The following is a 27,074-nucleotide window of genomic DNA, read 5'->3' on the forward strand; positions in this document are numbered from 1 at the left end:
ACTGAATACACTACTCAAAGTGCAGTTTGACTGGATTATTTTGTGATTTGAAATTATTTCCTCTAATAATCCGTATACTGTCTTTAGTTACATGCTCCAGAATTTTCTTGGTTTACTGCTGATTGATTTAATCAAGTCTGCTAAGATTTCAATCTCATTCTTAATAATTTTGGTACTATTCATGAAATACTTGTATCGATCATTATTTTCCTTAGCACTTGATAATAATGAGCATGTTCATTGACTTGTATAGTTAAGATTTTGTCCAATTCCTTTTACACTTCTAAAATTGCCTTTGCGGTTGAACTTAACTCTCTTAGTTTGATTCTTTGACTAGACCACATCTGGTTTCAGACTCCAGATTGTTAATGTAAATTGCAAATAGTAAAGGTCCTGACACACGACCCTGGAGCTTAGTGCTTGTTGTCACATGAACAAAGCTCCTGTAAGAATAAAATTTTGCAATCGCTTATATGTTTCCATTATGCATCCTGAATCCCAAAATAATAAAATTCCTTCTTAATTCTGTGTTGGGTTTATTATTTAAGTGATTATCTTATTAAAATAGCCCCTAATTTTAGTCTCCTTTGCAAATAGAAGGATCTGTCCCAAGTCTGCTCTGTCAAATCATTTCACAATCTTAAAGGTCTTTATGTAATCACCCCTTAAAATGCTGCCTTAATGGATATAACTGTTCCTTTCTCCTTGTAATGTTAGTAAAACTAGTTTCCATTTCCCCAGTATTTCTAAGTTATTTTTGTAATATGGAGACCAAAACACTGTACAACACCCCAATTGTAGTCTCACCAAGGATCCATATGCATTTAACAGTTTTTCTGCTTTTCAGTTTTATACCTCCAAGAACAAATCCCTATACATTCCTTATGACTTTATTAACCTGCATTGCAATTTGATCATTTGTGCAGCTGCACACCCTCAAAACTCTGTTCCTCTACAACATTTAGGCAGTTATTTTATATGACATCCTTAATCTTCATGGCAAATTGGTTAGGTATTTTTAATCAACTGTTCAGAGAGATTATTACATATCTCTGGACCCAGTCTCGTGGCCCAGAGGGGGAGACATGCCACTGTACTGAAAACATTAACTCTACACAGTTGCTATCAGACGTCTCAAGTTTATCCAGCATTTTCTGTTTGTTTCAGATTTCCAGCATCTGCAGTTTTTGCTTTTATTTGGAATCAGCAGTACAATTTTACATGTATGGCGGGGTGGGGGGAGAGATCTCATAAAAACGCAAAATCCTGATGTAACTGGACAGGCTAGATGAAGGAAGAATATTCCCAGTGTTCGGCAAATCCAGAGCTATGGCTTACAGTCCAAGAATAAGTGGGGGTACGTCATTTCAGGACTGAGGTGAGGAAGAATTTCTTCATTCAGAGTTGTCAACCTAAGGAATTCTGTACCACAGAAAACTGTTCAGGCCAGTCGACTAGATATAGTCAAGAAGGAGCTGGAGTAGCCCTGTGCTAAAAGGATCAAAAGGAATAGAGAGAAAGTGGAAGTGGGATACTGAAATTGCGTGATTGGGCATGATTGGGCATATTGAACGGTGGTGTAGACTTGATGGGCTGAATGGTCTACTCAACCTATTTTCTATGTTTAAAGTGGTCTTCCAAGACCAATTAATTTATATAAAAGTTAAAAAGTGCAGGTCCCAACAAGCAGACGAGACCAGGCCAGGATCTCGCCTCCAGGCCAGGAGTCTGCACTCACTTCACCCCAGACCTTGAAATGAGGGGCGAGGGGTGGTGGAGAAACAGATGGAGCAGCCGAGCTTCAAATCAGGAGTCCAATTCTGTTGCCACCTCTACTTGAAAGGACTGTATTTCTGAACTTCTTATTTCTTTATTCTTCCAATATGTCCTAGATATCTTTTGTACTTCAGATGACGCAAAGGTCGGTAATACTGAACATTTTTTTATTTTTCTAATTTATTCCTAAGAATCTGTACTTAAGATCGTGCCATAAGCAGCTTGACTTGGTAAACTTTTCACTGTACTCAAGTGAATGCATGTGATGATAAACCTAATTGTAATTCTAATTTCCTATTTGCCAATCTGAGTAAGTAACACCACTGTTCTCCTCTGCTTTTTACATACTTCCCAACAAGACGTAGAGTTTAGAACTTGTTAATCGGATTAGTAGGCTTGGTTTTAAAGGCCTTATATCTTTAAGTTTTTTCTTTGCCACTGCATCTTATTAAGTCAGGAATGTACAGGAAGGCTGTTATTTTTCTCAGGTTTGCACACTATTAAAAGCAGTTGTGTAAACTGTTTGAAAGTTTAGTGCAGAAAGTGAATTATCACTAATTTACTTAGAATACCCCATAAAATAAATTTATGTATTTGATGACATTACTAATCTTGAATGGAACCTGTTTTCTGTAATAGTAGGTGTTATTAATCAGTTGCTCCAGACATGTTACGACACCTCTCTGGAGCAGGTGGAACTTGAACCTGGGTCTTCTAGAAGCAGACAAGAATTCTGTCTGATAATAACAAGAGATGTTTGACATGTTTGAAGACTTTTAAAGGGGTGTTTGTGGCTCTGGATAATGTCCCTAGTTTTCTGATTAACATTTGTTACTCAAGGAATACAGTCAATGTTGATTTGTGGGCGTCCACTGTCGATTTGCTGGTAAATGCTATAAAAATAATGCAGCTTGTATGTGAGCAAGGCCAAGAGAGCATTTGGAGTAAGACTAGTATAATCAAGGCCTTGGGTACAAACTCGGTAATTTACTTTCAAAATGAAGAGCAAAGCAAGGTTGCATTGTGGTATTGTCCTACTGGGCTGGTTACTTTGGCTTTATATAGCAAAACTGAAGTCAATTAGAATCAGGAAATAAGTTCCCCACTGAATTTTTAAAAAAATATTTATATATGTATTTGTTTCAAAAATATTCTGAAATATAGATTGATAAGAGAATATCAAATGCAGTAATTAAAATTGTTTCAAGTTGTTTTCAACTTCTATTCTGTGTTAACCCCAACAATTTTACTAATTTTTCTGTAAAGATCCTGGAAAATCTTGATTATGGATAGATGAAACAATGGATATATTTACCAGGAGTTAATTCAAGATGAGGGAGCCCACTAAGAGGGATCCTTCATGGTTTTGTGTTGAAACCACAATTATTTTAAATATGCATGAATGACTTGAATTCTGAATCAAAGCAAATTGATCAGATTTGCAAATAACCCATATTAAGAGAAAATTTGAAAATTTAATTCAAAACATAGGAAGTGTGTTTGGGTAGGGCTATGCCTGATCAAATTTAATGCAGACCTATAAATTGGAATGAAAATATATGTCCAAATTGCTATTTTCATACTGGATGGAGAGAGAAATTCAAATGGTGGATGTGGTGCAAAGTGCCTCAAAGTTGATCTCTCTTGTTAATGGTCAAATTGAAGAAGAAACCTGAAGATACACTCATCCCAGGATGAAAAACGGAAGCATCTGACAAGCACTTGTATTTATTAAAACCCCTTTTAACATCAAAATATCTCAGTGGCCTACAGGAACATATGTAAACAAATTTCAACACCAAGTCATACAAGAAAGTATTATGACAAAAAGCCAGAAGCTCAGTCAAAGAGGTCAGTTTTGAGCTGTGTCCTTGAGGGGAAAGAAGAACAATACAATGATTAGAAGGGAAGTCCCAAACTCTGGACTAAACTGGTGAAAGCAATTCACCAGTAAGATTTCGAAGATGCAGTTGCATCAAAATGCACAAGGTATAAAATTCCACGGATAAAGTAAAACCAGGAAACAACTTAAAACCAGGTTGTGATATTTGGATATAATTTCAAACAAGTGGAAAGCAAATTTAGAATGTCAATTTTCGTATATGTCTGGATTGATTGAAATGAGGCAGATTCATCTAAAATGGTGAAAGTGAAAATATTTGAATAATTTCAGAGCAAATGATGGGGCAAAGAATCTGAGAAAGCATAAGATTTTTATTAGTGCATTCTACAACAGAAATCACCCATCTGAAATAATGGCTAAATAGATTTATTATTAACTGTTAAAATGAATTTGGGTACATAAACTCACAGGAAATATTTACAGAGCTATAAGAAAGGGAAGGAATAGTGGGTTTAAGCGGACAGCAAAAGCACAATGGATCAAATGGCCTCCTCCTTTCCCGTGGGATTCAGTGATTCTGTATGCATAAATTAAATAGAACAAATTAATTTCCTCATCTATAATTTTTTGTGCTTATTCTTGGGGCATGAGTATCACAGGCAAGACCAACACTTTCATTGTTCTTCTCTAATTGCTGTCAAGTTGATGGTGGCAGCAGCCCTCCCGACTCATTGTCTGTGATAGTACATGACATCTCAACATGGTGGGAAATTCCAGAATTTTGACCCAGCAACAGTGAACAAGCTGCAGTCTGATTTGAATTTGTGAATGCTTGTAACTTCGACAAAACAGGCAAGTGGCATGTCTGTTGCCCTCATCTTTCCAGGGGATAGAGGTTATGCATTCAGAATGTCTTGCCAGAGGGGTCTTGGCAACTTCCTAGTGCATGTTGTAGATGGTCAGCACTGCTGGTTCTACACCAGATGTGAAGGGGGTTAATGTTGAAGATTGGTGGGTGGAGTGCTAGTCAAGCAAACTTCTATATTGTTGAGCTGCTTCAAAATTTATGGAGTTGCACTCATCCAGGCAAGTGAAGAATATTACATCACACACTTCACTTGTGCCTCACAGTGAACGATCTTTGGAGGGTGAAGAGAGAAGTTACCACAGAATTCTTGGTATCTGATCTACTTTTGCAGCCACTGTATTTATATGGCTGGTCCGATTGGATTTCTGGTTAATAAGATAATAAGCCTTAAGAGCACAAGTAGATCACTTAGCCCACTGTATCTGCTCTGCCATTCAGTGAGATCATGGCTGACCTGATAATCCTCAACTCCACTTTCCTACCTTTTCCACAAAACCTTTTGAGTCCCTTATGGATTAAAAATCAGTCTATCTCAAGCTTGAATACACTTTGTGACCCTTAGTGTTAAAGAATTCTAGAGTCTCCTCTGAGAAAACAAATTCCTCCTCGACTCCCTCTCCTAACTCCACTACACCACAAAAGCCGCCTTTTTTTTTCTTAAATGAGATCCAACCTCTGCCTAGTTAGTTTAAAACTGAGTGAAGACATTGCTTAGAATGTTATGCATTATGCCTTTTAGTCCAACCCTTTCTCTCAAGGGGAGACAGTCTCTCTGCATTTACCCTGTCACGCTCCCTAAGTATCTTTTGTATGTCTCAACAAGTTGATCCTCTCGTTCTTCTAAACTCCACTGAGTGTAGGCTCAACCTTTTCAGCCTTTCCTCATTTTAAAAAAAAAAAATCCCTCCATACTAGCATCAACCTTCTCTGGACTGTCAGTGTTTCTTTCACATGAACTAAAATTGTTAAGTTTTCCAGCTGCGGTCTGACCAGTGCCTTATACAATTTAACAACTTTTTTGCACTCCGTTCTCTCTGAAATTATTACATTTGCCATCCCTATTACCTGCTGAATTTGCATTTTTTTTGTGAATAATGAATGAGCGCTCCAGATCCCTCTATGCTATAGCTTTGTGCAATTTTTCTTCATTTAATTAATATTGAGTTCCTCCTATTCTTTCTTTCATCACCTCATCAATCATACTTTCCCACATTATATTCTATTTGCCAACTCTTTACCCACTCTCTTGACCCCACGATATCCCTTTGCAGATTCTTTGTGACATCCCTACCATTTGCCTTTCCATCTGTTTTGTCATCTGCAAACTTGGCTTTGCTACATTTCACTTTCCTTGTCTAAATTAATAATATAGTTAATTTTAACAGCCTATTCATGGATGTTAAGATGCACTTCTGAAGTAGGTGGGATTTGAGCCTATGATCTTGACCAGAAGTAGGAATGCAACACTTCACCACAAGAGCCTTCTTTATTTTTTCTTAAATGAGATCCAATCACTGCCTAGTTAGTTTAAAACTGCTTGAAGACATTGCTTAGAATGTTATGCATTAAATTTCATAGGCGGAAGTGGGTACTGCAGATGCTGGAGATTAGAGTGGTGCTGGAAAAGCACAGCAGGTCAGGCGGCATCCGAGGAGCAGGAGAATCGACATTTCGGGCAAAGGCTCTTCATCAGGAATGAGGTTGGAAGCCAAGAAGGTGAAAAGATCATTGGGAGGGGGATGGGGCTGGGGACAAGGTAGCTGAGAGTGCAATAAGTGGATGGAGGTGAGGGCAAAGGTGATCGGTTGGAGAGGAAGGTGGAGTGGATAGGTGGGAAGGAAGATTGACAGGGGGAGAAGTCATGAGGATGGTGCTGAGCTTGAAGGTTGAAACTGGGGTTCGGTGGGGGGAGGAGAAATGAGGAAACTGGTGAAGTCCATATTGGTGTCCTGGAGCTGAAAGGTCCCAAGGCTGAAGATGAAACGTTCTTCCTTCAGGAGTCAGGTGGTGAGAGAGTGGCGATGAAGGAGGCCTAGGACCTGCATGTCCTCGGCAGAGTGGGAGGGGGAATTAAAGATTCAGCCATCTGCTGTTACATAATGAATGGTCATAACCTTGTTAACTGGCATCACATAATGAATACTTTTTCCCCTTGTTAACTGAGTTTAATATTGAATGCTGCTTGTTAAATGGTTTTATACACTGAATGTTTTTCTGCCTTGTTAACCCACTAACCTTGCCTCCAGCACCTCATTGTTTACTGCAAGTTCTTATCTGATCCAAGTCATGCTAGCTGAGCCTTTTGTTTCACCAAACTCAAAACTTAACTCTTTCCCTACCTGCTCATACTCTATACATATTCTCAATTGTACTTGCAAGTTTCACCTCCAAAGCTTATTTCCTCTCTCTCTCTCGTTTGGTTTTTAAAATTTTTCCAATCCTTTGGCTTACTACTAATTTTTGCCATGATGTATGTTTTTTTCCCTAACTTTGTTGCTTTCCTTAACTTGCCTAGTTAACTCTTGTTGCCTTATCTCTTTACTAGATCCTCCTTTCTCACAAGGATATTGTCTTTGTTGTGAGCCATGAACTATTTTCTTAAATATCTGCCTTTGTTCCTCAACCATTATTGCTACTCAACCCCTTTCCCAGATCATACCAGTTAACTCTGCCCTCATTTCTTTGTATTTTATTGTATTTAAGCTTAGGACAGTTGTTTCGGACTCCCTCAAGCTGTATGCTAAATTCTACTTTGTTATCACTTTCATTGGAACTCTGTCTTACTCTAAGCTCATTAATTAAATCTACAATATTGCACATTACCAGATCCAAAATTATCTGGTCCCTGGTTGGACCTATAACATTGTTCTAAGAAACTGTCCCAAATACATTCTGAATTCTTCTTCATGGCTATGTTAATGTAGGATTGGAAACAGGACCATGTGGATCTCATTGACGATGAGATCCTTGATTTGAGAGAGAAACAGGAGATTCAGAAGGTCTCCTCAGTCTAGAGACTGGCTTTGATCTGGCTGTTCAGAGCCCTTATACTATGCACTTGTAAATAAAGAGTGCCTTGGTGACAGAATACTTGCCTCTCTGCAGTTTTCTTTTAGTCTACCAGTCTGATTTTTACCAATTTACATGAAGATTGAAGTCATCCATGATTAATATAATGCCTTTATGATATGACCTTATTGCCTCCTGTTTTATTCTCCATCCTGCCATATTGCCAGTATAAAGTTCCTGTCATTGTCATCTTTCCCCTTGTTGTTTCTTACCTCCACCCATTGCTAAAGAGCAAGTTGGTAGGCTGAGAGACTGCACAATTCACTGACCTCTGTTTTCTGTGAGCTCTTTCCAGCCAACTGAGTTTTTGTTTCTACTCCCTTCTATCAATCCCTTCCATACAGTCACCCTCCAGAGGTCACAGCCATCAGCTACTGACTCCCAACTGTAAGTGTTCATGTTTATCATTTACATATATTGCTTGTAGATGCTTGTAAGTGTGAACCACCTGTTGGATGTGACCTAGGGGCTTGTCCATCATGCAGAAAGTCTTTGGAGGTGCTGTTATCATACATCACTTGAATATGATTGAACCAGTGCAGGTGTCATTGACTGAGCAATGAGTATGGATACTTTTAATCAATGTATTTGGATATACTATGATACATGTATGATGCAGATGGGACTTGGACATGGACCTTCCAGCCAGAGATAGAATACTAACACTGCATCACGTGGGCCCTGTGCTGATGGAACTAGTGTGTACTAGGACTTCTGAATTGGTGACATTGCCCTACCAAAAGATTCTAAGAATACATTTGAGACAGTGACAGTGGAAGCTATTCATCCCTTTCTCCTGCCTAACAGATTGTCCAGGTCTCAGCACTGTATTACAATGTGCTAAACATGCAAATTTGGTAAACTCGCAGTTTAAGATTCCCAGTCAGGTTGCTGTTGTTTCACACCCTTACTCAGACTTAGCAGCTGCAACTTTTACATTGTGAGAGTTACTCTTAACCGTCAAGGGACACGTTGCCGGTGAGTATGAAGGCTACCTACTACTTCCAGAGTCAACATTTCAATACTGAATTAACAGAATAGTGATATGGCGTCTTCCTGAAAGACAAATGATGTTGTCTAGAATGTTCCAACATTTCAAGGGGTTTCAATAAATGTATTAAGCGTGACTTGCCTTTGGAATTGTTGCATTAAAATTGAAGTGATTTTGAATTGTGATAAGATCAAGATATTGAAAAATCTGTTTTTTTCTGCAGTGATATTGTAAACCGGTTGACATTTATAGAGATTCATGATTTCAGATTAATATCAGCTGATGTTTTAAAGATCAAATTAATTTGGAAAAAATTCATCCAAACTCACCACCATTTTATAGAAAATCACGACCGTGATCAAATGCACAAATTTTTGTAATGAGTTGTATTATTGCCTATCCACAATGAAGTTTATAGCCTAACACCGCTTCAATAAAACCATTGAATTTACAGACTAAAATTGGCAGATGTCAGTATTCTAAAAGTGATATTTGGCATACTTCATTTTAAATGTTAAATAAAGGCTTTAGCATTAACACCCTAGATTGCAGCGTGTAAGTCAACCCTGTTTTGGGAAAGATTTTGAATCTTCACTGGACTGTTTGTACGCCATGTACAAGATGTGAACTGATGTTGGTGTAGTTCGTTGCCACTTTAAAGCATGAAAAGAAACGTGACAATGGTAATTTCATTTAAATTACATGACAAATACTATTGAATGAATTAACTTATTTATTTTATCCTTTTTAAAGTAGCCAAAGTTATGCCAGACTATAGTCTGCTCTCATTTGAGAAGTAGTTTAACCTGAGGATCACCACTCAGCCAAGGGGAAGAGATTGAGAAGGAGTAACCTCAATAACCACAATTGAAACTTTTTTAAAACCATCTATTACATTTGTTTTCAGCATCTGACACAAGGCTACAGTGAATTCATTCGAAGACACTTTTGCTAAGGTACCAAGGTTACCATTCTGGAGTAGCTTTGGTAATTTTGATTTCAACAACAAAAAACCTTCCTCTTCTCCTACAACATTAAACATTCCTATTCCTTCAAACAATATACCAACTAGGTATTGCTCTAAAATCTTTTGAGTGTTACCTGGTTTGATTTAGCCTATCTATGTACTTATATGCACACATTGCATTTCTGGTGACAACCTAATCATTGTGTTGGTTTTTGAAGACCCATGTTGATACCCACTTCTTAAAATCCAGCCACTGACTGGTCTCTCTGCTCAATTTGTTCTTCATTTTCAGACGCGTATTCATTCTTCTTCCATTGTCACATATTAGTATCAATTTCTCCTGCAGCAGCAATGGATTAGTGAATATTATGGATGTTAGTTTTAAGCCAGATTCATACTTCTTGCTGGAGTACCTAGTGTTCATTGCTGCACACTGTCAGCTCTGTGTAGACGTATCTTCTGTTCCTGCGTGTATACTTAGTATGGCCTGCATCACCCACTTGACCCCATTGCTGATTTTTCAAGGTGAATAATATAAGTGTCTGTGAGGATTGAGACTCTTAAGTACTAGCATTTCTTAGTACAATTGAGAGTTGATCTGAATGTCGAGTATAGGCCTAAACATGAATGTTAGCACTGAAAAAGGGGGGTCATGTGTTACTCTGATATACAGACAACTTATTTCATTTACACATATCAATTTTTAAGTTCTTCCACTCCTTCACAAATTTAAAACTCCACTGAAACAATTTGTTTTGTGTATTCCTCTGATGCATAGTTACATAATGCAACTTTGGATCCCTAATACCTGGATATCAATTATATTAGTACAGTGTTTGCTCTGTTCTCCTAGAGACAATGATTGTATGATGGTTGTTCTTGCAAGCTGAACATTAAAAAATTTGTGTGTTTAATTATGTCTGTCAGGAAAGACTAAACAGGCTGGGGTTCTCTTCTCTAGGTGGAAGACTGCGTGTTTTTAAATGTTCTTTCATGGGATGTGGCAGGACCAGCCCATGCTGTCTATCTCCAATTGCTCTTGGTATGGTGATAATTAGTTGCTACCTTGAACCACTGCAAATGACCTGCTGTGTAGGTCTACTCAGTATTATTAGGAAACAAGTCAGGACTTTGAGCCTAAGACTGTGAAGGAATGTTGATATTATTCCTGGTTAGGATGGTGTGTGGCGTACAAGGGCATGGGCAGCAGCCTCATAAAAGTCTTTAAAATTGTTAAGGATTTTAATAGGATAAATGTAGAGTCAGTGTTTCTATTTGTGAACAAACTTAAAAGTAGGTCCACCAATACAAGATGTTGCAATAAACCAAACAGGGGGAAATTCCTTTACACAAATTGTAGTGAGATGTCAAACTTGCTACCACAAGTAGCATAGTATAAATGCGTTTAAGGAAAAATGAAATGGCCTTTAACCATGGTGGAGGTGACCACCTTGTGGTATTGTTGCTGGACTAGAAATCCAGACACCCAGGTAAGGTTCTGGGGACCTTTTTGTTCAAATCTCCCCACGACAAACTGTGGCATTTGAATTCAATAAAAATATGGAAGTAAAACTAAAATTATCATATTGTCATGAAAACATTGTTGTAAAAAACCCATCTCGTTCACTAATGTTCTTCAGAGAAGGATACTGCCATCCTTACCTTGTTGGGTCTATGTAAATATGACTCCAAATGTGGTTGACCCTTAACCGAAAGTCATTCAATTCTATCAACCACGAGAAAGGAAAAAAGGAGTGAAACTGGACAGACCACACGACATCGACTAAGGCATCAGAAACCACAATGCTGTCAGCCTGTAAAGACCTCCTTGCTGGAGACTTTTGCTAAAATTGGGTTAGCTGTATCATTGGTTCCACATCCAACAAATCAGACTGAAGTTCTTCATTTCTGCCACTTTCAGTCCTGAATTGCAGTGGATAATTAAACAAATTACTGGAGGAAGAGTTTCCACAAATATCCCCATTTCAACGATGGGGGAGCAAGGCACATCAGCGCAAAAAACAAGGCTGAAGTAGATGCAATAATTTTCTTCCAAAAATGCAGAATGGATGATCCAAACATTACAGATACAAGTTTTCAGGCAATTTGATATCAAGAGACAATTGGAGGCACTGGATACTGCAAGGTATATGGGTATTGACAGCATTCCGGCAAAAGTACTGAAGACTTGTACTCCAGAATGTGTTGCATCCCTAGCCAAGCAGGTGCTGTACATAAAATAAAAAAAACAAAAAATAGTCCAAAACAGTCAATTAAGCCCCATCCATTTACATTCAATCATTAGTAAAGTGATGGAAGGTGCTGTCAACCTGGAACGTGATATCTCACAGCACTTGCTCACTGGAGCCCAGTTAAGTTCTGCCACAGCTACTCAGCTCTTCATCTCATTACAGCCTTGGTTCAAAGATGGACAAAGGAGCTGAATTCCAGAGTTGAGGTGAGAGTGACTGCCCTCAATATCAAGGTTGTGTTTGACTAAGTGTGTCAGTGGACATCAAGGGGAATACTCTTCACTGGTTGGAATCATACCTGGAACAAAGAATAATGATTGTAGTTTGATTTGATTAGATTACTTAGTGTAGAAGTAGGCCCTTTGGCCCAACAAGTCCACACCGACCCTCCGAAGAGCAACCCACCCAGACCCATTCCCCTATATTTACCCCTTCACCTAACACTATGAGCAATTTAGCATGGTCCATTCACCTAACCTGCACATTTTTGGACTGTGGGAGGAAACTGGAGCACCCAGAGGAAACCCACGCAGACACTGGGAGAATGTGCAAACTCCACAAAGACAGTGTTGGAGATCAGTCAATTAATGCTGTCTCAGCCAACAACATCCATGTCCTGTAAATCTCAGGAAGAAAGAAGCAGGAAATGTTGGCATAGAGAGATAAGGAAAGGAGGGAAGAGGCTTCTATGTCATGTAAACATCAACATACATCTGTTGTACAGTCAATAGAGCGAGAGATTCTTAAGTCCAGATCTGTGGTTTCAGTACCTATGTTGATCTTGTCACACAGTGATAGTATCGCTACCTCCAGGCCTGGATTCAAGTCCCACCTGCCCCAGACAGGTCACGACACATTTGACCAGGTTAATTAAAAGTATTTTAATACTGTTGTAGTAAATAGTCTGTTTCTGTGCTGCACAATTCCATATGAGGTTAATACGGTTTTCTTCCTTGTGACGAACATTGGTTATTTAGTTTCTGTAATATGCATTTTATGTTTTATAAGGGGAGAGGGTCTGTTGCTGGCCTTGGTCTACTGAATTCAGACATTCTTTTATTTTCCAAGGTACGTTATGGGTGCAGCTATGTTGATTTACTGAAGCTGTGTTCATTTTGTGCTGTTAGTACTGTTCTGTGGGGGTGAGTTCTACAGTTTGTCTGATGATTTAATCCTCTCCATTATTTGACATTTTAAGTTTTGAATGAGTGAGTGATGTTCTGTAGGTGGTGATACGGACTGTGTCACTATGTGGGTGTGTGGGTAAGTGTATTCCGAAAGAACAGGCGATGCTAAATACAGAAATTGTTTTCTATTCGAGCTCTTTAAAAACAATCAAATTCGGCAATGTCTGGTTTTCAGTGAAATCAGCAGTGCTGTCTGCTTTTACAACATTCTAAAATAGTTCTTTTCCTCCAGTCTGAGGAAGTCCAAAGAGTCAATGATCTACATCATTGACATATCTTGTGGGTGATAATGTGTTTCCTACGGCTTGTGGCTTTTTGATGGAAATCAAGAGTTCATTTATTGAAATCAACACCGGCATCTCCAAATCATAACTATATTTGGGGATAGGACACTTTGGGGGAGAAAGGGGCATTATAAAGATAATCTATTATAAAGGCTTTCTATTGTGTCTAACCAAACTTTTGCCTGTAGTCTAAAATAAATGTAATGTTCCTACTTTTTTTATTGGCAGTCTTGATATGTTGTTTAATTTTTAACCTTCCAGTATTTTATTATTTGTTTGTCAGACAAACATTGACAGTGGCTTTCAATCCATTCTTTGCACATTGTTGAGATTGATTTCCAGGCAGGGTATTCCATCACATTGTTGCCTTATTCTTTATAGGAAATAGGGTAATGCAAAGACTTTAGGTAATTGTTACCAACATTGCCATGAACAAATGCATCTGGAATAGGTAGATTTGAGAGGATGAAATCAAGTAATCTCTCCGTTCCTTCACTACCTGCTTCAGGCCCAGTCTTATCCGTTATGTCCTTTAGAACTCATCAGCTCAGTCAATAATGGCACTACTAAACCACTCTTAGTGAGGAATATTAAAGTCCCCCAGCCAGAGTATATTGTGCCCTTAACACCCTCCATTCTCCTTGCAACTGATGTTTAACACAAGGGAAGACTGTGGGCTCCCAATTTTAGTACAAGTCCACTGACCCATCTAACTTTGCAGGGTAGATTGGTCTCAATATGCCTTTGGCAGGCAGAGTTTAGAGATGTACAGCACATAAACAGACCCTGGAGTCCAACTTGTCCATGCCGACCAGATATCCTAAATTAATCTAGTCACTGTGGTCCTGTTCGCCGAGCTGGAAGTTTTTGTTGCAAACGTTTCGTCCCCTGTCTAGGTGACATCCTCAGTGCTTGGGAGCCTCCTGTGAAGCGCTTCTGTGGTGTTTCCTCCGGCATTTATAGTGGCCTGTCCCTGCCGCTTCCGGTTGTCAGTTTCAGCTGTCCACTGTAGTGGCCGGTATATTGGGTCCAGGTCGATGTGTTTGTTGATGGAGTTTGTGGATGAGTGCCATGCTTCTAGGAATTCCCTGGCTGTTCTTTGTTTCGCTTGGTAGTGTTGTCCCAGTCAAATTCATGTTGCTTGTCGTCTGCGTGTGTGGCTACTAGGGATAGCTGGTCGTGTCGTTGATGACACCTTTGTAATCATTAAAAACACAGAAATAGAGAAAACACACTGGATCATCAACTCCACACTCCCAGGAATCCGATTCACGAGAGAGGAAGAAAAGGACAACCAACTCCCATTCCTAGACGTGATGGTACAGAGAACACCAAACGGAGAATTCACCACTAAGGTACACAGGAAAGCCACACACACAGGCCAAGTCCTGACCTATGAAAGCAACCACCCCAATACACACAAACAAAGTTGCATCAAGACACTATTCAAAAGGGCCACAACACACTGCAGCACACCAGAACTGCAAAAAGAGGAAGAGGAACACCTATACAAGGTATTCGCCAAAAACGGATATCCTCGCAATTTCATCAACAGATGCCTAAGGGAAAGACAACGGAATGAGGACATGCCGCAGCCCAAAGGACTAGCCACACTACCATACATCAAGAGCATTTCTGAACTGACAGCCAGACTAATGCGACCATTAGGACTTATAACAGCACACAAACCAACAGCCACACTCAGACAACAATTCACCAGAACGAAGGACCCGATACCCAGCATGAGCAAAACTAATGTAGTGTACAAAATCCCGTGCAAGGACTGCACAAAACACTAAATAGGACAAACAGGAAGACAGCTAATGATCCGCATCCACGAACGTCAACTAGCCACGAAACGACACGACCAGCTATCCCTAGTAGCCACACACGCAGACGACAAGCAACATGAATTTGACTGGGACAACACTACCATTATAGGGCAAGCGAAACAAAGAACAGCCAGGGAATTCCTAGAAGCATGGCACTCATCCACAAACTCCATCAACAAACACATCGACCTGGACCCAATATACCGGCCACTACAGCGGACAGCTGAAACTGACAACCGGAAGCGGCAGGGACAGGCCATTATAAATGCCGGAGGAAACACCACAGAAGCGCTTCACAGGAGGCTCCCAAGCACTGAGGATGTCACCTAGACAGGGGACGAAACGTTTGCAACAAAAACTTCCAGCTCGGCGAACAGAACCACAGCAACGAGCACCCGAGCTACAAATCTTCTCACAAACTTTGAATAATCTAGTCACATTTGCCAGAACTTGGCCCATATGCATCTAAACCCTTCCAACTCACATCCAGATGCCTTTTAAATGCTGTAATTGTACCAGCCTCCTCCACTTTCTCTGGCAGCTCATTCCATATACTCCCCATCCTCTGTGAAAAGGTTGCCCCTTAGGTCCCTTTTAAATCTTTCCCCTCTCAGCCTTAAACTTATGCATTCTAGTTCTGGACTCGCCACCCCAGGGCAAAGAAAAGGCCTCGAATATTTACCCTATCCATGTCCCTTATGATTTTGTAAACCTCCAAAAGGTCTGTCCTCCCTCTAACACTCCAGAGAAAATAGCCCCAGCCTATTCAGCCTCGCCCAGTAGCTCAAACCTTCCAACCCCGGCAACATCTTTGTAAGTCTTTTCTGAACCTTCCAAGTTTCACAACATCCTTGCTGTGGGAGGCAGAGCAGGATTACACAATATTCCAAAAGTGGCCTAACCAATGTCCTGAACAGCTGCATAATGACCTCCTATACTCAATGCTCTGACCAATAAGGAAAGCATACCAAATGCTGCCTTCACTACCCTATCTACCTGCAACTTCACTTTCCAAAAAACTATGAATCTGCACTCCAAGATTTCTTTATTCAGCAAAACTCCCAGAACTTTACCATTAAGTGCATACGTCCTACCCTGATTTGCCTTTCCAAACTGCAGCACCTCACATTTATCTAAATTAAACTCCATCCGCCACTCAGTACATCTGATCAAGATCTGAGGTAACATTCACTGTCCAATACACCTCCATTTTGGTGTCATCTACAAACCTTTACTAACTATACCTGCTATGTTCGTATCCAAATCATTAAGATAAATGAGGAAAAGCAGTGCAACCAGCAACAATCCTTGTGGCACATAACTGGTCACAGGCCTCCAGTGGGAAAAGCAACCCTCCACCACCACCCTCTGTCTTCTACCTTTTTGAGCCAGTTCTGTATCCAAATATCTAGTTCTCCCTGTAATCCATGTGACCTAACCTTGCTAACCAGTCACCATGAGGAACCTTTTCAAATGCCTTACTGAAGTCCATGTAGGTCACGTCCACCACTCTACCCTCATCAATCCTCTTCGTTACTACTTCAAAAAACTCAAGTTAGTGAGACACAATTTCCCATACACAAAGCCATGTTGGCTATCCTTAATCAGTCCTTGCCTTTCCATATACATGTAAATCCTGTCCCTCAGGATTCCCTTCAACAACTTGCCCACCACCAATGCCAGGCTCACCGGTCTATAGTTCCTTGGCTTATCCTTACCATCTTTCTTAAATAGTGATATCACATTAGCTACCCTCCAGTCTTCCAGCATCTCACCTGTGACTATTGATGATACAAATATCTCAGCAAGGGGCCCAGCAATCACTTACCCAGCTTCCCACAGAGTTCTAGAGTACACCTGATCAGATCCTGCGGATTAGAACATAGAAAAATACAGCGCAGTACAGGCCCTTTGGCCCTCGATGTTGCGCCGATCCAAGCCCACCTAACCTACACTAGCCCACTATCCTCTATATGCCTATCCAATGCCCGTTTAAATGCCCATAAAGAGGGAGAGTCCACCACTGCTACTGGCAGGGCATTCCATGCACTCACGACTCGCTGAGTAAAGAATCTACCCCTAACATCTGTCTTATACCTATCACCTCTTAATTTAAAGCTATGCCCCCTCGTAATAGCTGACTCCATACGTGGAAAAAGGTTCTCCTGGTAAACCCTATCTAAACCCCTAATCATCTTGTACACTTCTATCAAGTCACCCCTAAACCTTCTTTTCTCCAATGAAAACAGCCCCAAGTGCCTCAGCCTTTCCTCATACGATCTTCCTACCATACCAGGCAACATCCTGGTAAACCTCCTCTGCACCCGTTCCAGTGCCTCCACATCCTTCCTACAGTATGGCGACCAAAACTGCACACAATACTCCAGATGCGGCCGCACCAGAGTCTTATACAACTGCAACATGACCTCAGGACTCCGGAACTCAATTCCTCTACCAATAAAAGCCAGTACGCCATATGCCTTCTTCACCGCACTATTTACCTGGGTGGCAACTTTCAGAGATCTGTGTACATGGACACCAGAATCCATCTGCTCATCCACACTACCAAGTATCCGACCATTAGCCCAGTACCCTATCTTTTTATCCACTTTTTGTGCATTTCAAGACATCCAGCACTTCCTCCTCTATAATATTGACATTTTACAAGATGTCACCATCCAGTTCCTCACATTCTACATCTTCCATGTCCTTCTCAGTAAACCCTGCAGTTCCACACATAGGCTGCCTTGCCAATCTTTGAAGGGCTCTATTCTCTCCCAAGTGACCTTTTTGTGCTCAATATATTTGTAAGATCCCTTTGGATTCTCCTTAACCCTATTTACCAAAGCTATCTCATGTCCCCTTTTTGCCCTCCTGATTTCCCTCTTAAGTGTACTCCTACTGCCTTTTTGCTCTTCTGAGGATTCACTCGACCTCTACTGTCTATACGTGACATATGCTTCCTTCTTTTTCTTGACCAAACTCTAAATTTCTCTAGTCATCCAGCATTTCGTACACCTACCAACCTTTCCTTTCATCCTAACAGGACATACTGTCTCTGGACTCTCGTTATCTCATTTTTGAAGGCTTCCCATTTTCTACCGCCTGGGTCAATGTAAGAGAGACTGTCCAATTTTATTTTTTGATTTTTCTGCAGTTTGATATGCTTGAACCTGTTTCGGGCACTAAGGGGTCAACTATATGCTGTGAATCTGCAGTTTTGTGTTGGTCAAACTCTAAAGAAGACAGATTTCCTTCCCTCAAGGACATTTATGAATCAGAATGCATTTTTATGATAATCTGTTAATTTCATGATTGCCATTTCTGAGACTGCTGTCTGACCTTTTCACTTTAGATTTATGACTTAATTGAATTAAATTCCACTATGCCAAGACTGTAGTGAAATTTGGTCCTCGCATGAGCAGTGTGCAAGTTAGTGGTATGCCAGTAATGCTTGATATCACTGTCCATAGTTCCTTCCATCACTTTGACTGTGAATAGACTGACACAGTAATAATTGACTGAATTATATTTTCCCTCTTTCTGTAGACCGGTGTTTCTTTGGCATTTAATTTGTTCAATGGGTCTCCATTTGTAACTACCATTTTCCTGTATATTTCTGAGTGTTCACTTGTTGGTAGTCTTTGTCATAATTGCTCTTGTTTATAGATGAAATTCATTGAAATTAGATCAATATACCTGCCTGAGAGATTCTTGTATTTGATTTATTTTAATAAATTTTTGCTTTTTCAAATGGGTGAAACCAAGTTTTAATATTATATAAGCATATGACAAAGATATTTAATTTTATGTTGAACAACATTCCTCCATCACAACCATCGGCAAAGAAAATGCTTCGAACCACAGCACTAAATAATTCAAATTTTCAGATTGATATGTGTGGCATGTTAAGATTTTGTGCTTCCCTGTGGCGTTGCAATACAGTATATTGCCACCATCAATTACATACTTGCATAACATCCTACAACATTTACGATCTTGTTGTCCTCAAGATCATTGTGGGGAGGAGTTGATTAGAGACCAAGCGCTTCCTTTTAGGTTTTGGGGTGTGGAATGCCATTTTTCTGGTGGTCTGGGAGCCAGTTATGCGCTGTCACATTTCATACATAATTATCATCAAAACAAATAGGGGTGTTAACTTTTAAATGAAAAGAGCTATGAATGAACCTTCAAGTGATTTTTCAATGATTTTCTTTTCCATTCTTGCAGGAGCTGTTGGGGCTCAGCCCCTTTTCACGGTGCCAAGGCGTCCAGGATGTGGCACCATGGGAAAGCCGATTAAACTGCTGGCCAACTGCTTCCAAGTAGATATCCCAAAGATTGACGTCTACCTCTATGAGGTAGATATTAAACCAGATAAATGTCCTCGCAGGGTAAACAGGTGCGTATAGAGACAGATAAGTCCTAAGATGAAAATAAGGAGCGTCAGTGTACTGTTACATTTGTACACACCTTTTACTTAAATTTGAATATGTTGTTTTGCAGCATATTTTGTATTGCTCAGGAAGAGGCAAAACTCAACCTACTCTTGAGAAATAGGGCCAAACAGGTAACCGAGGTGACATTGGGGTGATTGTAGGACCAGTGATCATAGCTCTATTAATTTTAAAATAATTATGGAGAGGTATAAAACTGGTCCGCACTGGCGGCACAGTGGTTCAGTGGTTAGCACTGCTGCCTCACAGCGCCAGGGACCTGGGTTCAATCCCTGCCTCGGGCAACTGTCTGTGTGGAGTTTGCATATTCTCTCCATGTCTGCGTGGGTTTCCCCAGGTGTTGCAGTTTCCTTCCACAATCCAAAGATGTGCAGGTTAGGTGAATTGGTCATGCTAAATTGCCCATAGTGTTGTTAGGTGTATTAGTCAGGGGTAAATATGGGGGAATGGGTCTAGGTGGGTTACTCTTCGGAGGGTAGGTGTGGACTTGTTGGGCAGAAGGGCCTGTTTCCATACTGTAGGGAATCCAATCATCTAATCAAGTTCTAAATTGGGGAAGGCGAATTTTGATCGAATTAAACATGAGCTTGCAGGTATTGATTGGAGTAGTTTGTTTGCAGACAAAGGGACCTCCAGCAAGTGGGAGGTCTTTAAACATGAAATTGCTAGAGTTCAAGGTCTATCCCTTCCTGGGAGGGTTAAAGGCAAGCTTGAGAGGAATAGCAAACCCTGGATGACAAGAGATATTGAGGCTTTGACCAGAAAAAAAGGAGGTATGGCTCAGGTACAGGCAGCTGGGATCAAGAGAATTCCTGTAGCTGTGGAGGGGATACAGGAGTTTACTGAAGAAGGAAATCAAGGTGGTGAAAAGTGGGCACGAGATAGCCTTGGCTGAGAAGTTTAGGATGAATCCAAAGAGGTTCTTTAAGTATATAAAAGGAAAAAGAATAACTGGAGAGAATGCGACCCCCCAGGACCAAAGTGGACATGTATATGTAGAACCACGTGAGGTGGGTGAGGTGCTCAATGAATATTTCTCCTGTGTTTCCAATGGATAAAGACATGAAGACCTTGGAACTTGGGGAAGTTAGTGGTCATATCTTGGTGATAATCCATATTCTCAGTAGAGGTGTTGGATATATTAGATTGTATGAAGGTGGTCCTGACCAGATATATCCAAAACAGTGCAAGAGGTTAGAGAAGAAATTGCCAGGTCCCTGGCTGATATTTTTGCAACATCGTTAGCCACAGATGAGGTCCTGAAAGACTAAAGGGTAGCAAATGTTGTGCCCTTATTGAGCTGCAAAGAAAAACCTGGGAACTATAAACCAGTAAGCCTAACATCTGTGGTTGGTAAGTTACTTGAGAAGATTCTGAGAGATAAGATATGCATGCATTTGGAATTAGAGTTTGATTAGGAGTAGTCAGCATGGCTTTGTATGTGGAAGATCATGCCTCACAAATTTGTTAGAGTTCTTTTGAAGTGACCAGAAAAGTTGGAGGGCAGGGCAGTAGAGGTAGTCTGCGTGGATTTCAATAAGGCCTTTGATATGATTCTACATGGTAAACTGCTCTGGAAGATTAGATCACATGGATTCCGGGGGAACTGGAAAATTGGATATACAATTGGCTTGATGGTAGGAAGCAGAGGGTAATAGTGAAAGGATGCTTTTTGAACTGGAGGCCTGTGACTAGTAGAGTACCTTTGGTCAGTGCTGGGCCCATTGCTGTTTGTTATCTATATCAATGATTTGGATGAGAATGTACAAGGCATGAATAGTATGTTTGCAGATGACACTAAAATAGGAGGTATCATGCACAGCGAGGAAGGTTATCAGAAATTGCAGCAGGATCTTGATCAGCTGGGGAAGTGGGCTGAGAAATGTCAAACGGAGTTTAATATAAGTAAGTGTGAGGTCTTGCATTTTGGAAAGTCAAATCAAGGTAGGAGTTTCATGATGAATCATAAGGCCTTAAGGGGTGTAGTGGAACAGAGACCTTGGAGTTCAGGTGTATGATTCTCAGAAAGTAGAGTCACAGATAGACAAGGGAGTGACAAAGGCTTTTGGTACACTGACCTTCAGTCAGGATATTGAGTATTGAAGTTGGTAAAAGGTATGTTGCAGTTGCACAGGATGTTGGTGAGGCGCACTTGGAGTATTGTGTTCAGTTTTGGTCACTTTGCTGTAGGAATGGTGTTATTAAACTGGAAAGAATGCAGAAGAAATTTACAAAGATATTGCCAGGACTCAATGGGTCTGAGTTTTCGGGAGGGGACTTCTTTTCTCTCAAGCGTAGGAGACTATGGGGGGCTCTTATAGAAATGTATAACATAATGAGAGGCATGGATATGGTGAATGTACTCAGTCTGTTTCCCAGGCTTGGGGAATCAAGGACTGAAGGGCATCAGTTTAAGGTTAGAGGGGAAAGAATAAAAAAGAACTTGAGGGACAATGCTTTTACACAGAGGGTGGAACGCATATGGAATGAGCTGCTGGTGGAAGTGGTTGAGGTGTGTACAGTAACAACATTTTAAAAGCATTTGGGCAAATACATAGATAGGAAAGGTTTAGAAGGAATATGGGCTAAGTGTAGGGAAATGGGATTAGTGTTGATGAACGGTTTGGTCGGATGGACCAGTTTGAGCCAAAGGGCATGTCTGTATTGTGGGATGCTATGACTCTGTCTGTAGAGCTCAGAAGACTGAAGTGTCATTGATGTTGGCATTTAAGTAATACATCACTGAGCAATAAAAAAGATACTTTTAATACATAAATACAATAACTCAATAACATAATTGGCATTAGGATGTGAGTAAAAGGAACAGTCTATACTACTTACAAGATCTTTATGATATTTTAAATTTATGGTTTGTTTTACATCTCAAATGAGCTTAAGAAGTACTATAAAATACAGGCTTGTTTGGTGTTATAGGTAATCAGTGTGAAAAATCGATCTGTCTGACGAGTGGAGCATTCCAATTCTTTGCACGACCCCAGGATTAAGATCACAAATAAGCACATAAGGAATCAAATTTATAAACCTATCAATCTATGATGCATTGCATCAGATTATCCAGATCTACCACAGTGCCTCTGGTATTTACATTTAATAACCAACCTTCTGCATCCTCCAGCTGTTCAGTGTTGCAGAATTATTTTTAAAAATCTTTACTGAGAGATTTCAGAGCAAGACAAAAAATTGCTTGCGTTTCTATCTGGCATATTATGCCATTTTAGCCACTGAAGAAAACAATACATGTAATATCATGTTCTACTATTGAAAAAAATATCAAATTTGACCTGAAGGCTGGCAGTATTTAGTATCTTAGCTGTATAACAAATATTTCGAATGAGGACTCCACCTACTATGTCAGTTGGATTTTACTTGGTCTGGAGAAGAAAGGTCACAGGAAGGTTTAGTTTGAAAAGTTTTTTTACCAGCACTTGAACAGTCTTTGTCCAAATCAGTGGAGGATTAGTGATATTATTTCATAATTGAGTGCACTGTAAATCAGTTCATGGATAATTAAATTAATGGAAAGCCATATGCAATTTAGAGGCAACTGAGTAGCTTAGAATGGCATGGCACTAATCTCTGGGAATCCTAGATGACACTTTGATTCATTCAAGCAATGATACAACAGTCATATGGATCCGAAAATTAGGTTGCAGCATTAGCATTCTAAGGTGTTTATTATTTGTATAATGCACACATTATGAAGTTTGTAGTTACTTCCAGGTGTGGGAAATTGCTGTCCTAACAGTTGGGTAGGTACCAACTGCCCACAAATGAAGATCATTTGCAAGGGTTATTGCTGACGGTGGCTTCAGGACTACATTTATCATTGACTAATGGTAAATGTTATTGCCATTGCAGCAACTTGGAGCACTCAGTAGACTATGTGCAAGTCAAAGAAGCAAGCTGCTGCCTGCAGTATAATTTCTTTCATGGAAGAATGTTGAATTCTGAAGTGGTGCAGACATCTGTGAATTTCTAATAATGAATGGTATTTCTGTATCTAATTAACCTATAGGATTTTACTGAAGAATGCTGGAATTCTGGTGCCTTTCTCAAGAAGTCTTTAGTGAAAGTTTATAATGACAGTATGACTTATTCTGCAATGGCTCCCAACATTTCTAATCTTTTGATAAATTGCTGTCACTAATTCAGAAAAGCATCCTTGATATCAATTAAATCAAACTTGACTTCAGAGGAGGTGGTGTAGTGGTAATGTCATTATTAACCCTAGGTTAATATTCTGAGGAGTATGGATTTGAATCCCTAAATGGTGAAAATGAATTCAATAAAAATTAGAATAAAATAAAAGTTTAATGATCAGGGAACTACTTTTGATTGTTGCAAAAACTCATTTTAGTGAACCATGGGTTCACTAATGAATCAAGGCCACTACTAAATGCCCTTTGGGGAAGGAAATCTGCCATTCTTACCTGGTCTGCCCATCATGTGACTCCAAACCCAAAAGCAATTTTGTTGACTCTTAAGTGCCCTTTGGGCAATTAGGAATGGTAATAAATTCTGGCCCAGCCAGTGATGCTCATACTGTATTCTGTGAACAAATAAAGGTTGAGTTTCATGCTCAACTGGACGTTGATTTTGGAATGAGTCTTTTTACATCTTATATCTGTATAAAGTGAGAAGGTAAAACCTGATCTTGGACAGAGTTAGTACTAATGGGAGTTTGTGCTTATGCTACTCTTTTTTTTTTCTTTTAAACAGTTCAATTAGTTAGATGTATAACAGCAAATGAAATTTATAACTGCAACACATGAGTAACCGTACGTCCTCAATTTATATAGGGAGTACATTTGTACTCCTCATTAGGACATTCTGTTTCTGGAGCAAGGAATTCTTGAATTCAGCAGAATTAGTCATGCTGTATATCAGAGGAGATTGTGGTTATTAGATGAACTAAAGAGAATAAGAAATCTGGGACAAAGTTGAACAATAAGGATTGGGGGGGTGACCTTGTAGAGATTTATAAAATCATGAGGGGCATGATTAGAGTGAATAGCCAAGGTCTTTTCCCCAGGGTGGGGGAGTCCAAAACTAGAGGACATAGGCTTAAGGTGAGAGGGGAAAGATTTAAAAGGGGCCTAAGGGGCAACTTTTTTACGCAGAGAATGGTGCGTTTATGGAATGAGCTGCCAAAGGAAGTGGCCGAGGCTGGTACAATTACAGCTTTTGAAAGGCATGGATGGGTATATGAATAGGAATGGTTTAGAGGGATGTGCGCCAAATGCTGGCAAATGGGAATAGATCAGATTGAGCTGTCTGGTCAACATGGACGAGTTGGACCAAAGGGTCTGTTTTCATGCTGTATGACTATATGAAGCTGTATGTTACAAATCAATTGAATGGTAGTACAAGTTCAAGAAGTTAATCAATGTCACTGTTCAGTCAAACAGAAGAATCTTCATTCAGATTCATCTAAACCAGGAAGTATTTAAAAATTGCATGTACATACATAGAAAGTACATGAGAGGCAAAGAAAGATGTTACTCATTCAGGCACAGTAAAGGCAACACATCAAGTATCCTTCTTGATGCTGCTGATGTTCCCTTCATTATTGAATCTCCTACAAATGCCACATTATGCTTCCCCTCTTCGGCCCACCATCAGCTACAAGGTGCTGTGGTTCAGCTTTTTCTTGTCCCCACACTAGTCATCACTAGTTATCCTTGTCATCATAAATACATTGTGCCAGTTGTTTAGAATCATTTGTGATGAATCCTTTTTTCTCTAGCTCACCAAATTCTGCATATAGTAAAGACTATTGGTTGTACCAATTTTATTCTGAACTTGCATCTCGAGGTGTTATCTAGAGCAAACTGCCCAGGTACTGCTGCCCCTCTCATTTATCCATCAATATTTCCAGTTTGCATTTAAATGACCACTGAATTGGAGAGATTTGAATGGAAGCATTGACTGACTGCAGATGTGTTCACTTGGGACAATCTCACTGTCCACAAACTCTCACAAAGCTGCAGCTTAGACACATAACCTGCTCTGTTATATCCTAAAATAAAACAAAGAACTGCAGATGCCAGAGGTCTGAAACAAAAAAACAAATTGTTGGAGAAACTCACCAGGTCTGGCAGCAACTGTGGGAAGAAAGCAGAGTTAATGTGTTGAGTCTGATGACGAGCTCCAGACCTCCTGATTTTCTCCAGAGGTTTCTGTTTTCGTTTCTGTCATATCATAGTCTAGGTTATTTTATGTTGTTTTATCTATTTCTAATTTCAAGTATTTTTAGTATTATATGTATGAACTTGCACTAAACATTCAACAGAACTTTGAAGTCCATATTGCCTCAAGCTTACATAGGCCGGTACAACAATTTAGAGGTTAAAAGCAGCATCTCTTTCCTCCACGATAATGAAAACCCAATCTCATCAAATTCTTGATTTCTGCAGTATTTAGGCTGTGTTCTTTTCATAACGCCACTGAGAGCAGGTACTGCTTGCTTAGCAAGCTACTATGTCTTTTTCAACTGAAGCAGAAAAGACTAAAAGGAGATTTAAATTGTAAAGGCTTTTGATGAAATGAAGAGGGAAACATTACTTTCTCTGGTAATGAATGGTATTAGAGACATAGAGATGTGCAGCACGGAAACAGACCCTTCAGTCCAACTTGTCCATGCGGACCAGATATCCCAATCTAATCTAGTCCCATTTGCCAGCACTTGGCCCATATCCCTCTAAACCCTTCCTATTCATAAACCCATCCACATGCCTTTTAAATGTTGTAATTGTATCAGCCTCCTCCACTTCCTTTGGCAATCTGTTCCGTACACGCACCACTCCCTGCGTTTAAAAAAAGTTGTCCCTTGGGTCCCTTTTAAATCTTTCCCCTTTCACCTTATGCCTGTACCCTCTAGTTTTGGACTCCTCACCCCTCACCCTGGGGAACACATCTTGACTATTTTCCCCATTCCATGCCCTTCATGATTTTATCAAGTCACTCTTCCATATGTGCGAAACCTCTGAGTAGCTGTGCACCCACACAAACTCAGAGAAACAAACTCGGATTGCCGGAAAGATTCAACAGGTCTGGCAGCGTATGTGGAGAAAAAACAGTTGGCGTTTCTGGTCCAGTGACCCTTCTTCAGAACTTAGCTTTGGTGGTATTGATTTAAAATAGTTATTGCAGATAACAATAACAGTTAGGAGATCATTCTTTACAGGGCAATTTGTTGGACCTTAGAGATCTCTGGCACAAAGAAAGTCTGAGGCATTCACTGTTGCCCTCTTTTTAGAAAAGTAGATAAACATGGGGAAAGGCCAGGGCTGTGAAATAAGTCCTTTTTTTTTTTTAAAACAGTTCAGCCACAGACGAGCACAAACGTGATGGATTTTGTGACCTCCCTCTTTGCTGTAGACACCTGTGTCTCTGGACAAGTAAGGCACTATTATAAAGTATATAGGTCCTTGAAGACCAGAGTCCAGAACCGAGTCACAGTCTAAAGATGTGGAGTAGGCCATTCAGGAGAAAGTGAGGACTGCAGATGCTGGAGATCAGAGCTGA

The 27,074-nt window shown here is 40.0% G+C and overlaps 1 protein-coding gene across 3 annotated transcripts in view; it reads left to right on the forward strand.

The window, feature by feature from the left end:
* The window catches only part of LOC122563674 (protein argonaute-3), a 141,326-nt gene that overhangs the window by 29,874 nt on the left and 84,378 nt on the right, over positions 1 to 27,074 (forward strand). For 2 of the 3 annotated variants that reach the window (XM_087976855.1, XM_043717724.2), the window contains exon 2: positions 19,300 to 19,471. The exons of the other annotated variant lie outside the window; for it this stretch is intronic. In XM_087976855.1, the coding sequence (XP_087832981.1) occupies positions 19,300 to 19,471 (172 nt within the window). The remainder of the gene's footprint in view (positions 1 to 19,299; positions 19,472 to 27,074) is intronic. 3 annotated transcript variants of the gene reach the window in all.

The sequence above is a fragment of the Chiloscyllium plagiosum genome, unplaced genomic scaffold, assembly GCF_037043375.1.
Source record: "Chiloscyllium plagiosum isolate Xiang-an unplaced genomic scaffold, Cpla_swu_hap1 HiC_scaffold_30, whole genome shotgun sequence".
Lineage (NCBI taxonomy): Eukaryota > Metazoa > Chordata > Chondrichthyes > Orectolobiformes > Hemiscylliidae > Chiloscyllium > Chiloscyllium plagiosum.